General features: G+C 44.2%; 1 protein-coding gene across 1 annotated transcript in view; it reads right to left on the bottom strand.

The window, feature by feature from the left end:
- SEC63 (SEC63 protein translocation regulator) overlaps positions 1-13,814 on the bottom strand; it is a 611,233-nt gene that overhangs the window by 165,545 nt on the left and 431,874 nt on the right. The window contains exon 15 of the mRNA XM_086926685.1: positions 5,476-5,535. Coding sequence (XP_086782811.1) covers positions 5,476-5,535 — 60 coding nt within the window. The remainder of the gene's footprint in view (positions 1-5,475; positions 5,536-13,814) is intronic.

Genomic DNA, 13,814 nt, shown 5'->3' with positions numbered 1-13,814 from the left:
CCGATCTCCGGCGGAGACAGAGACCCTTGCCAGGGTATGCGCTGCTGCGGCAGGCAGAGCCCCTGCAGACAGTCAGACTTGGGGCAGTGGCGGCGCTGGGGTGTGTTTACCCCACCCTCAAACATCGGGGAGCAGCTGGTGATGCTGAGATGCGGAGCATAGGGTGCAATCCTGATTACAGTTCAGGGCTCCCGTGTGGCACTAAAGGGTAAGATTGAGCCTGCCAAGGTGAACCTCCTCAGCATGGATTTGCAGAAAGTATCAGACAAGATTACTGCAGCAGAGGGCTCCACTAACTAACTTAAGGTGGAGGTTGCCAACAATTTCTCGACACAAAAGAACAAATAAGGTAAGCAGTACAGTTTAGATCTGATCTGTGCCTTATGCTTACTCAGAAAAGGTCAGTTAGCCTACTGGCAACATGCGTTTCCACATGAATCCATCTAACCTACTTAGAAGCCGAAATGCCAGTTGTGACAGTTCCATAGTTAAAACTGCCTGGCATGTTTAATTCATTATGTCTTATCGAGGTAATATTTTGAAATCATTTTCAAATTTAAAGTATGTTACAATCTTTGAGCAGGAGAAAAAATGGCAGGAGGGAAATCGGGTGAGTTATAAGGGCATTTCAAAATTACTTTGAGAAGGAATTAGGGTTAGGTTCTAAAACAGTGTTGCAATGGAAAGAACACATGAGGATCCTCTGGACAGACAGCCTGATGCATACCCACCCGGCTGGGTGATGTTATAGCCAAAGAAAAAAGAAAACCTACTTTTCTTGAAATGTGTTGCAGATCTGCCATGGGTTAAAGGGAGTGGGGATCAATTTGGAAAGGACAATTTTAAGTACCTAAAGGCAAGTTCTTCGTGATGTTATCACCTTCACAGGATAACATCACAAAGAAGCCATGTTTTTAGTCCAAATCATGAACCCGTTATGCAAGTTTTCTCGATGACCACTGTTCGATCTATATTAGCACTCCTCCTAAACTGGGGACAACAAAGCCACAGCATAATATACAGTATGGCGATAGGAGCATAAATTGAAGCCACGGACTGAAACAACTGGCAGATCAAGATCAGATTTGCCTATACTAATTTATATCACCACGAGGATCCATTGAGCTTGCGAATTTGTACCAGCTAAATACGAAGAACAGGTAGTTTGCCCTCAAATATGAACACAAGAGTTTTAAAACACGAGAATCAAATGTAGGTGTTTAATGTTGATTAATTGGTCCTGAAGAAGGTGGGGTAGATCCAAAAGTCCACTGAATCGCTAGGTCAAAAGTATTTATATTGCAATATTGTATTCTTTTGTATAAACAAATAATTGTTGAGTAAAAGACTGAGTTTATGGAATAAGGAAAGTTATGCTGCATCCAACTGGAATTGATGTGCACCATGGAGTATGTTTTAATGTAATTTTATATAAATATATTTTAGAAACAATATTATACAATGAAGGACTAACAAATATATATATATATATATATATATATATATATATATATATATATATATATATATATATATATATATATATATTATGTGGTTAACAGTGATATGTTGAGTAGTGTAAAGTGTGTGTAGACTGGAAGTCTAAATACATAATTAGAGAAATTGTTTAAGTGAACAGGAGATATATTGTTTGTTAGACTAGGTTGCCCTACATCTGGTGATCAGCTATTACCAATAATACCATGGAATGCACTTCATGGATTAACAGATAAGGCTGCCATTCACTTGCTAAAATCACCCAGGCAACACCATTTCCTATCTGGTGGGGCAGTGCATCATGTAGTCTGGTTTTATGATGGTCTCTGTTTCACTTCAATCATTACATAGTCTGCTTAAGGATGGACAGTTGAACGAACATAAGCGTTAGCATGAGAGCTGTATTTCCTCTCCAGCTGAGGTGCCTTAAGAAAAGAGACCATTGTTTGCAGTAGTTTCTTCACCTTTAACCAGGTTTGATTATCTATTGTACAGTCATAGATGTTCTCCTGGAAGTTTCTCTAAAGACATACAGACAGCAATGTTTTGTCATAACCAAGGTTGTCAATAGTACAATTGGTATTGGGATCTCCCAAATAAGAGTGGTTGACCATGTGGTTCTCATCAACAGAGGCTTTGATATAGAGTAGTGTAAATCGACAATGTAGAGGAGAAAGCCTGATAAGGTGCAGGTCTTATCAAAAGCCTGACTAATATTTTTTCCGATGGTACTTTGGGCGGGAAAGTTTGAGTAAAAGCTTCCTTAAGAATTCATTGACTGCTTGTATGAATGCAGATTATGAAGTGAGCTAACAATTATTTACAGAGTTTGACAGTCTCTTTTTTACCTTTTTTGAGTTGGCACAGGAGCACCCTGCCAGGATTTCTTATCTGAGGAAATGGTATTTCCTTACTTCAGGATGTTGTGGACTGAACTTTCTTTGTCCCGAGGGCCTTGGTGTAAAAATGTCCTACAGTGATTGTATTCTTCTGGCTTGTGCTGTGAATGCATGAAATAAATACCCCAGTCATGAGGGACATCTGTTTGAAAGCACTTTTTGTCACACACACCCATGATCCTAAAAAAAGCTTTCTTAGGAATGTCTTACATGATGGTACTTGCGTAAAAAAAACAGCTCCTTGACTATGCTCCAAAAGACAAAAGTCTCAAAATAAAAAAACTACTGAGAAATAGGTTGATCCCAAAGACTGAATTCAATCTCAATCAAAAAAAAAAGAAGAGCAGAGCCCTGCACGCATCACGTTCACTAAGAAAGCTGTTCTATGGTCGATGCTCAGGGAGAGTAGAATTCAGACCACTTCCACCTCTCTAGCAAACGTTTTGGTAATTTAAATGAGGTGGTGGGCTACTAAATCAAGTGCTGCTTACTTTATTTTTTATGACTATTTCCTTTCTGCACATCTTGGATATGTTACCAGAGGCTCCCATCTGGACAATGGGGATTGATTCAAGAAGGTGAATCTACAAAAGACCCATACTGGAGAAACATAGCTAATCAGAAAAGAGAAATATGTCATACCCACTCAGAATGCCTGACTTTTGGGCTGGCTAGTTAATCTCAAACAATCAACCACAAACTGCCCAGCTGAGGGATAACCCCTACTCCTTTAAATTTATTTTTTTAAGTTTGCTGAAAATGACAGCCAGAAAAGGGCAGATTTGCTTCCACTTTCCACTGATTCTGTCCCAATCCTTGTAGCCAGGAGTCAGACTCCTAAATTAAGAGTTGGCATGCTGGAAAAGCACATTCTTGCCTGATATCCCAAAAAGAACAATTGGTTTGCATGAAAGTTCCTGTGTGGTTGGTGGTTACATAAACAGGGCTAGTTCACCATAAAAGTCTTGACTAGTCTGGAGATATGAGAATCATTGAAGATGAGCCTTTTTGATACATTTTACTGGAAACACACTGCAGTCCTATCAAGAGACCAATGGGAAATTGTTTCAGCTTTCCTTAAAAGGTATATGCATCCGATTCTCACCACAATTTGAGAAAATGCATTGCTGTGGTGTGTCAATCTTAAAAAGGATGGGTTAGAAGAGATTAGGAAGGATTTCAGGGATGAGAGCGTTGCCTTCAGTTTGAGCATGCTAAAGTGATTTGAAAGGGCCCCCCTTCCCCAAGACGAGAGGTCATCTACGTGCTCCTCACGGGTCCATTTATGCATCTGTTGCAATGGAACGCCCAGGAACAGGACACATTCCAAAATAATATTAAAAAGCTAAAGGCATTGCCATATGGACGAGAGAAGACTTTTCTGACTCATCGGCCATTGTCCTCGATGTACGACATCTGTTCTGAACAGATCCCAGATAAAAACCTTTTCCGATTCTTGGGACTAGTGTAGCCCTTACATATTGGATGATTTGATAGGTTGGAAGAGGAATTTCTTCATATTCATCTGTAATCTGAAGCCTTGAAACAAGCTTTATGATTGTCTGCAAATCCATCAGTACTTTGTGAACAGTGCTAGACTAGAGTAATCAATCATTGAGTTAAGTACAGGTGAAGACTCCTCCCTGCAAAGCGTTGTTGCTTCCAACGACATGCATGTGGAGAACTTGAAGGTGTGTCGGGGGTGTATCAAGCCAAAAGAAAAGACTTTATATTAATACTGTTTTTCGAATTTTGAAACATATAAATCTACTGGGGTTTCCACAGATAGGGACATGAAAAGTAAGCTTAATGTAAGTGTATGGAGCACATTCTGTATTCCTAATGTATAGCAGGAAAAATCTGCTGCAGTGCAAACATTCAGAAGTTTTACCTTGACACATGTACTCCCTAATCTAAAATCCAAAACTGGTTGATATAGTTATTAAGCTAGTACTGAGCAACTTTTGACTGAGTAGCAGGAGTAGATGTCCTTGTCCCTCGAATGCTTAACTGCAGTAGTCAATGAAATAGCTCACTTTCTCCATCAGAAGCTTCACGATAATCTGACTGGCCAAATTTGCTGGCATTATGGGAAGAGAGCAGAAAAATCAGATTTTCCATTCATTCAGCATAACATGAACAACCCATTTGTGATATGTTATTTTATGCCATTAAGGAAATTGTTGGTATTACTCACTCCTTCTGGGATGCTATGAGGTGGTTGAGGAAGTAGTAACTGTTTCCGTGCACTTCACGCAACTGCAGCATGCTGCTAGAATCCTTGTTATCGGGATGCTTTTTCCTATTGAAAAGGGGGGCTCTATTGTTACGGGGTATGTTGTTGTCTCTTACAATATGAAATGAGGGAGCATTGCTGGCCTCTACCATAACCTTTAAGACAATCTTTTGGGAACCTTTTGCACCTCTCAAAACGGACTGCCTTCAAAATCTCCACTTCATTCTTTATATCCTAATACCTGAATGAGTGTCAAAAGACCCTGTAGAGGGAACTTCCAAGACTTTATTTTAGGCGAAAAGAGTCAGAGACTTTATCACTCCTATTACAATCTTGGTTCTGCCTGGGAAGCAGCTCATCAAACCATTTCAACAAATCCCAAATGTTGATGTTGTATAACCCCAAGAGATAAGAGTCAACAGTTTTCATGGAAGAGGTCAATAAAGAAACTTTTCTCAACAATGAATCGATTAATGCTCTCTTTGGGGGAGAGCTGAGGATACTCTCCAATATAGTGCTTAGTAAAAGCTCAAACAACAAAGATACTGTCGGAGCGGTGCCTCCAAGAAAACACAGTTGTCAGATTGTAAATTTTTCTATTTTTGATTCACCAGAATGCATGGAAGTGGCGGGACCTAGACAGGTTGAAAGTCTCTGAGAGCAAAGACACATGAACAAATGTCATTGGGGAAGGGAAAACTGTGGCTAACTGAATGAAGATACAAAATAAACGGCTGGACAGGCCTTTAGAGCTGACAAAATGACCTGGGATTGTTATTTCACACCAGGAAAAAAAGTTTCAAAGTCATTAGAATAGAGAGAATCAACTGCATTTGTACTCACTGCCTCCTCTGGAGTTTGATCTTCTGCTGCACATGTTGATTGTTCTTTTTCAAACACATCCTACCAAACAAAATCAAATATATTTCATTATACTTCACTGGATCAATCAGCAAACTATATATAGCTATAAAAATTCACTATGAATGAAGCAACAAATTAAAACACAAATCACCTAATCTCATCCACAAAAAGATTTTCTCTCAGTTGAGGTTTTCACACATTCATATTGTAATTCAGTTGCACTTTACCACATTTGAGAGCCACATTCTGCACTACATTCATTATGAACTGCACGGGGACCAGAAATCAACCACAAGTCTCACCTTTGCATGTAGAGTAACTTAACACTTCTGGAGCAAAGGATAAGCCAGCAGCTGCATTCCCACGATTGAAGAACGACACCAATTGCAGTTCCACATCCATTTTTTCTAAGCCACACAAACAATATCCCGCTACTGGGCAGCCGGTGTGAAGAAGTGGTCAAACAAGGATATCTTAAAGCACAGCCCATGTGAAATGGCCATCACGCCTCACTTTGGAGCACAAGAAATACTAGTTGGTGAAAGTATGTACAGATGCCCATGTCACAGCACTGTAAATTTGATCCAGAGGGACACCCATAGTGAGTGCTCAGATTGAATACTTCACACTGATAGACTGATAGAGGATTCCCCTGAGGGGTGGGGGTTATTTTTTGCAAGGGCATAATACATTAGGATTTAGAAAATGATCCCGCATGATACGGTCCTTGTAAGAGGCTGGCTTAGTATATGGTGCACACTTATTTAAGTGAAGCACCTTGCAGTAATTCAGACAATCCTGATGGTGGTTGTAGTGGTCTTAGACAACCTCAGAAAGTTGTCTAAGTGGTAACTGTGGAGAGCAGTCTTCTGGCTTAGTCCAGAAGGAGTGTTAAGCAGCTTCCTTTACCAGATCTAATCATGTAGTGTAGGTTAAACGTAAAAGAACCACACAGCGTAGTTAAGTAAATGTCTATTTACTATTTAACACTCACTAAAACATTGGTATATCTCCTAACCGGAGAAATCAACACAAATACAAACAATACTTCAATTGTAAAGAGGTAAGTAAACACAATACACAGTGGTCTCCAGGGGGAGACCAAACCATATACTAAGAAAGTGGAATGAGAACTGCTACTGAAGTTGGGACTTAGAGCAGGATACTCAGAAGATCTGGGGACCCAAGAAACCACCCAAGGTAAGTACCCAGGAACCCCACGGAGGCTGTGTGCAGAGTGGAAACGCAGTTGCGTCCTCAATAAAAGTCAACAGGAAAGACGAAGTTGCGGGTTTGAAGAAGGACTCTGAAGAAACCCAGTGGAAGACAGAAGGCTGGGGAGTCCTCCCACCTGTTCATACACCAGGAACCAGGACTACACCAGGGAAGACGGGTGCAAAGTGATGTCGGAAACCGGCGTAGACTACAATGGAGGACTTCAGTAAAGGTGCAGCTGGCAAAGACTGTGCAAGAGTCCGGTGGAATCCAAGGGAGGATTCTTGAAGAGAGGAACCCGCAAGCAGAGGGGACAGAGTCTATGCCTTTCGGAGGAGACACAGAAGAGCAATGCCCACCTATGACGGTAGATGCAGGAGTGAGGATGATGACCTTGTCGCTGTAGCTGTGAGGAGCAGGCTACGCTGAAGAACACCAGGAGCCATTCACGAGCTGTCCCACGTCGGAAGTTGAGAACCACTGTGTCGGTGTCCAGCGGGAGCACCAATATGCCTGGGCAGCAGCAAAAGACGTGGAAAACAATGAAGGAGCAACCTTGTGACCAGCAAGGTCCAGGGGCCTCACAAAGTGCAGGAGAGTGAGAACAGGCCTAAGCAAGCAGGGGAGTCCACTGAAGCAGGAGAAGGCCCTTGAGAGGACCCAGAGGCCACATGAATAGGAGTCGTAAGAGCACCTCGAGCAGCTCGCCAAAGATGAAGGCCCACGGTGCAGAGGATACAGTGAGGATGTACATCTTGGCAGGAAGAAATGCGGGAGCTTCTTGTAGCCAGAAGATCTCTGGAGTGCAGAGCAAAGAAGCCTTGGCAACGGCAAGCCAAAGTGGTGCACAGGGGTTCGATCCCAGCAGTTCTGACAAGTTGCCTCAAAATTTAAGAGTGGACAGGTCAGGCCTCGAGGGAGTTGCAGAACCTCCACCTGTGTTGCTGAGCCTTTCGAAGTCCCTGGGACGTCAGGCGCAGAAGACCGGTCAGCTTTGTTGCAGTGCCTGCAGGTGCAGGGGAGTGACTACTTCACTCCAAGGGAGATTACTTCTGGTGTCCTTGATGCCCACAGGTCTGTTGAAGATCCTGGAAGAAGCACAGACACAAACAATGAAGAAGACTTGCAGAACAGCGAAACCAGGAACAGCAGGAGTCTTCCATGATGCAGTTTCGGTTTCCCAGCAAATTCCAGCTAAGTGCAAGTGTCCAGACGGTCAAAGAGTGACATGGTTTCAAGGCTCGCGTTTTATCCCATGACGAATCTGAGGACCCACCCACATTTCTCACTTCAAGAGTTCACGCGATGGCCAAGACCCTCTACCTTGTCATGGAAGCCAGTGATCTCTGCGCGGATAGACTTCATCTCTGCCGCAAGATCAGTAATCTTTAGGTCTAGGTTCTCCAGCCGGTGCCCTACCGCCATTATTTCCTTAAGTTTCCCCAAACCAATTTCAGACGTAATAGGATCTACTAAAGGTTCCAGGGGGGTGAGCTTCCAGTTCGTTAGGACTAGGCGGGGTCGGTAAGGATCAACCAGATGCGCTTCATACTGGCCAAAGTAATGGCAAATAAGCTGTCACTACTTTTAGATCAGATCCTTTCACCAGTCCAGTCTGGTTTCATCCCACACAGGTCAACCACACGTAATCTCAGGACCATCTTCTTGGTATTTAACAGAGTGTCGCCTGCGAAAATATCAGCAGTGGCGCTTCTGGATGCCGAGAATGCATTCAACTCGCTTGAATGGCCCTTCCTTAATGTACAAGTTACTTACCTTCGGAAACTATGTATCTGGCAGAGACGCTTCTAGCCGCAGATTCCTAAACGTAGAATTATCCCTAGAAGTGAGACTGGATCCGGAAAAATCCTTGCCACAGCATCTCTGCGTGCCGGGGGCGGTACCACGTTACTCCGCCTTGATGTCATCTGCGGAAGTGACGTCAGCGAGGTCACATAAGCCCCACCCCGGCGAGCTGACGCCAGTTTTCTTCGGAGAACTTTTCTGCGCCAAACGCGGAGCCATCACAAACAAAATTGCGAGTATGGGAAAAGTGTGTGAAAAAGCAGTGAAACAGAAAGGGAGCTGCGAGAAGAACGCCTTCGTCAGTGGGATGGGTTTATTTATAAAAGGATATAAGAAGCGCCGAAAATCTAGGATCGCCCATTTTGGTTGGAGACCGGTCGGGCCACCGTATAAACTGGGATAAACCAGAGATTTTCCACTGATGGCTTTAACAACTCCCCTGCTCAGTGAATGCCCCCTTGATGGGTGGCTGATACCACCAGATATTTGGGGATCACATTTCATAGAAACAAGGACCAAATCATTTGCCTTAATTCTGACCCTGCCATGGATAAACTGGCTGCCCAGGTGAAGGGCTAGGTCAGCCTACCGCTCTCCATGGCCGGGCGCATAGCCCTCATCAAAATTAATGTCCTCCCCCACTTCTTATATCTTTATGTAAACATACCCATCCCACTGACGAAAGTATTCTTCTCACAGCCATGTGGCCAGTTACTCAGTTTGCTGTGGGCTGGCCACAGGCCACGTATAGCAAGGGACACTTTCACGTTCCCCTAAAAAACGTGGCAAATTTGTGGTTCAAGACTTCTGCTTGTACAATCTAGTGGCACAGGCTAAGTTTTCATATTATATGTTCCATCCCGATGCCCGTGTACCCTACAATAAACGTGAGCAGGATTTAGCAGACCCCATACCGGTCAACGCTATACTGTCACAAGGCATTCGACTGGACCCCATTGATGTTCAAATGCTTTGCACTACGTGCTGGGCCCTGGCACAAACTCAGCAGACTGCTGGAATGTGACTCCTTGCACCCCTCTAAATTACAGCTACCCCACAACCGGTGGTTCTCCTAACCTCCGAGAGATTGATGCTATGCACCCTGCAGAAATTGTGTGCCTCAATACCTTTGGTGACCTTTCCCCAGACGAACATATGACACTGCTTGACATATCCCATCACACAGAACTATCTTATATGGACACAATCATTCTCACTACTCTGAACAGCACCATACGTGCAGTAATATCTATCCTCGTGGAATTTCCGCCTCTCACACTTCTCATAACAGACTACAACGGCTCGCACCTGATCACTAAACTATCACTTGTGTATGGCTTTGAAACAGGTGTACGATAGGAGTAAGTCCTGGGACATCCACTCTCTGACAAAAACTGGGCTCACAGCTGTGCACAAATTAAACTTGTATCGCCTAACCATCGCCACAAACTTCTACATTTTCAATTTGTCCACAGATCCTAGGTTACCCCAGTGGAACTGGCCAGGTATGACCCGTCCAAATCCTTGAAATGCCCCAAATGCCACGTGCCTTGAGCCGATTTTGCTCACATAACATGGACCTGCCCATGATCTCCTCCTATTGGGCATCTGTATTTCAATCAGAATCTCCACAACGCTCGCACCGTCCCCCAAGCAGCCCTGTTGGGCATTGTCTCAGACATCCCGATCTGCTACCGCAGATTCGCAGCTATCGGCCTATTATTAGCTAAGAAGAAAATTGCAGTACATTGGGGAGATCGGCTTCGCCCCACAAAGGAGGCATGGCTCCGGAGCATGACCTACTGCGACATGCAAACATACTCCAGACTGCAGCCCCCCCACTTCCCGTCCCAAGGACATTTGGGCATGTATACCACTCCTACCTACTCGCTCTGCAGCCCAGCTCTCCGACGCCTTCTCTTCTCCCCACTCAAGACCATAGCGCTGCCTCACCAGTTTCGGAACCCTTCCCCATTCACGCTGAGTGCTAACCCCCCCTACGTCTTGCAGCGCTATCACATATGGGCTCCCTCACACAGGATCGGATATCTCCGACTCTGCTTCTACGTATTACATAACTGCATTACCACCTAAACAAATTTACTCTGAAAGCATTTATGTCTACCCTCCCTCCCCCTTCCACTTTTTATATTCAGATTTTGTATGATGTTTGCAGATTTCTCCCCAACAATTTGCTGTAGTGCTACGAAATAATGTTTATAGACGAGATCAATAACGATGCAATATCTGCCAACTTTGCGGCTAGAGTAGCACCAAGGAAACTTTACCAGACAAGATGAGGTGATCAATGTATGTTTGTTCTGTTCCCTTATGCATGTCCCTGTAAATGACTGACAGATGGTGGGGTCTGGGTACCAACAGCCTGGGGACAGTCAATCCGTGGCCCTCCAACTGGGGAGCAATGCCTTAAGGGTAGCTGGTCCAGCTGGGTCTCTGTCAGGCGCCGCGGACTGTAGAAAACGCTTGCAGTTTGGCACTACATAGATGGCCCAGCAGCCCGTCTGGAGACCCAGAGTTCCTTACGCAGAGAGCAACACTGGCATGCCTACCATGTCTCCCATGGCTGCTGATGGCCCGTGGTGGTGGTGGGGGGAATTGGAGATACAACTCTCCGTAAACAAGATGGCCATCACCAGACTCTGCACCAACCACAGCCCATCCAAAATCTGCCCTAATACTGTGCTTGTGGTGTGCAACCTGCAAGTCAACGAGGACTGTGCTTATAAGGCCTCTGGCGGCTCAGGCCCCTATAATGAGCCTCTAGCATTTCGGCCCTGGGGTAGATGAGACAGGGTATGGCAAAGCTGTCCCAAAGTAGATTAGGTAGGCTGGGGGCTCCAGTGATGGTGGCAGGAAGGAATACTGGCCGAGATTCCCGCTGTGTGGATCTCCTTCACAAAAAATGTCCTCTGCCTGGTGATAAGGTCATGGGGGGCTTGGCTTGGGATTTTATTATAAACGTACTGATCATGCTAATGTCCTTTAATCATGAGCACTGTAAGGTCACAGCCAGTGGTACAGGATTAGGCATGTGTCTCCACTGGATAATTGAGAATTTTATCAAAGGTCACAAGGGCAAGGGAGGTCACAGGACTTGGCATACACACCTGAGGAAGAGGACCGCCAGCCCACTGGTGCCCTGTTCCTCGGGTGGGCGGGGTGAAGTAGGTCTCTGAAATTGTGAATCGTGAAGGCCATTAGTTAGGCCACAACCTCTACAAAAACAGTAGTGGGCAGCAGGAGGTGTGTTGGTTCATGCGCCACACTTCAGGGCTTGAGCAAGGCTTGTTACGGGAGACCCCAGACCTGTCAGTGTGGCTGCAGGGGCCAGGCGATAACCACTGCTCCTCTGGCTTCCAACAATGGAGGGTCCGCCACCGCTGGTTCCAACCGCCTCAGCGTCTAACTTACAAAGTTAACTTTTCATTTTCAATTTCTCCCATTTCAAACGCAGAAACCTGTTCCGCAAATATGTTCATAATAAGGAAAACATTTCTGTCACTTAAATAATGTATTATTGAGTTATAAATATGCCACCGTATCTACTAACCACTAGGCGCAAGACACTGTTTTGTGTTAAGGAGCCAATTTGAAATGGGAGAAAATTATAGAGAAAAGTTAAATTTATGTTTATATGGATTCCATAAAACTCATCATTTAAAGTTTCTCACATTTCCAAGTGTCACATTTACAAATGCCAGGCATCTTGCTCCCAGTGGCCTATAGAACCAGTACAGATTTATAACCGAAAAATACGGCCATTTGTTTAATTGGGAGGAACTTAAAGTGAACAAACATGCTTTATAAAACAAAGACGTAATTGGCCTAATTGAGAGCTGATAAAGACATTAAGACTTTGTTACATAGAAATCATTTTCATCACTTTAAATTTATCCCATAAAAAAAAAACAGCATTTTCCAGCTATAAATATGGCATAGTATCTCCTAGCCACTGTGAGCAAGCGGCCTGCTGTTCGTAAATGTAAAACTTTTAGAGAACATTTAAATAAAGTTAACTCAATCATTAAGGAAAATGCTACTTACCAGTATGCATCTGTTCTTGGCATGTAGAGCTGCAGAGTTGCACACTGTGCATAGATCGCCATCTGGTATTGGGTTTGGATGTTTGCACTTTGTTATTGTCCTGGAAAAGTCTTTGGAAGTCACGAGGTAGGTGACTCCTCCTGTGGACTATAGTGCGCATGAGCATTGGCTCCATCTTCAGATTGTTTTTTTGCCAGTAAGGGAAATGATGGCGTTTTGTGAGAAACAGAAAAGATGCCAGTGTAGGCTGTATCTAAATAAGATAATACTGGAACAGATAGAGAGCCGGGGAGGCGGGTGTAACTCTGCAGCTCTAAATGCCAAGAACTAATGGATACTGGTAAGTATCATTTTTCGTTCGAGGCATATGAGCTACAGATTTCACACTGTGCGTAGATTGTATAGCAGTACCTTAGCGGCGACCACCAGTATCTGTTGCAGTTGTTTGAAATAATGTTTTGAGTACAGCTTGGCCCACACTAGCATGTTGCTTTGCTTGCACATCTACGCAATAATGTTTTGTGAATGTGTGTGGTGTAGAACATGTAGCTGCTTTGCAGATGTCATCTAAGGGAATGTTCCCTAAGAAAGCCATTGAAGCCCCTATTTTTCTTGTAGAGTGGGCTTTAGGTGGAATAGTTAAGGTACGTTTGAACAAGTTACTTACCTTCGGTAACGCTTTTTATGGTAGATACAATATCTGCCTGTGGATTCCTCACCTTGTGAATATCCCCTGCGTCAGCAACATTCGGAAATTCTTTCGTAGCTTCGCGCCGACGTGGACCCAGACGTCATAGAGGCACGACATTGCTCGCGACTCCGCTGACGTCACCGACGCCTATAATAGGCCCACGCCGGCGTGATGACATCAGTTCCGCCCTTTTTTCCGTGCCTTCGAGGCACACGGACGGACCAATGACAGTAGACATAAACACAGTATACGCAGTACCAATATCAAGGTAACACACACCGTGTGAAGTAAATGCAATATAACATTTGACAATTAAATAAATACATAATAGAAACACTGGCATAGAAGAGTGAACAACGGGGAGGCGGGTGGGTCAGTGAGGAATCCACAGGCAGATATTGTATCTACCAGAAAAAGCGGTACCGAAGGTAAGTAACTTGTTCTTCTGATAGATACATCTGCCGTGTGGATTCCTCACCTTGTGAATAGAGTCCCACAGCAGTCCCCACTCCCGGAGGAGGGTGTCCACTCTTCTAAACCA

The sequence above is a fragment of the Lissotriton vulgaris genome, chromosome 6 (genome assembly GCF_964263255.1).
Source record: "Lissotriton vulgaris chromosome 6, aLisVul1.2, whole genome shotgun sequence".
Lineage (NCBI taxonomy): Eukaryota > Metazoa > Chordata > Amphibia > Caudata > Salamandridae > Lissotriton > Lissotriton vulgaris.
This window is presented reverse-complemented; position numbering and strand designations above follow the sequence as displayed.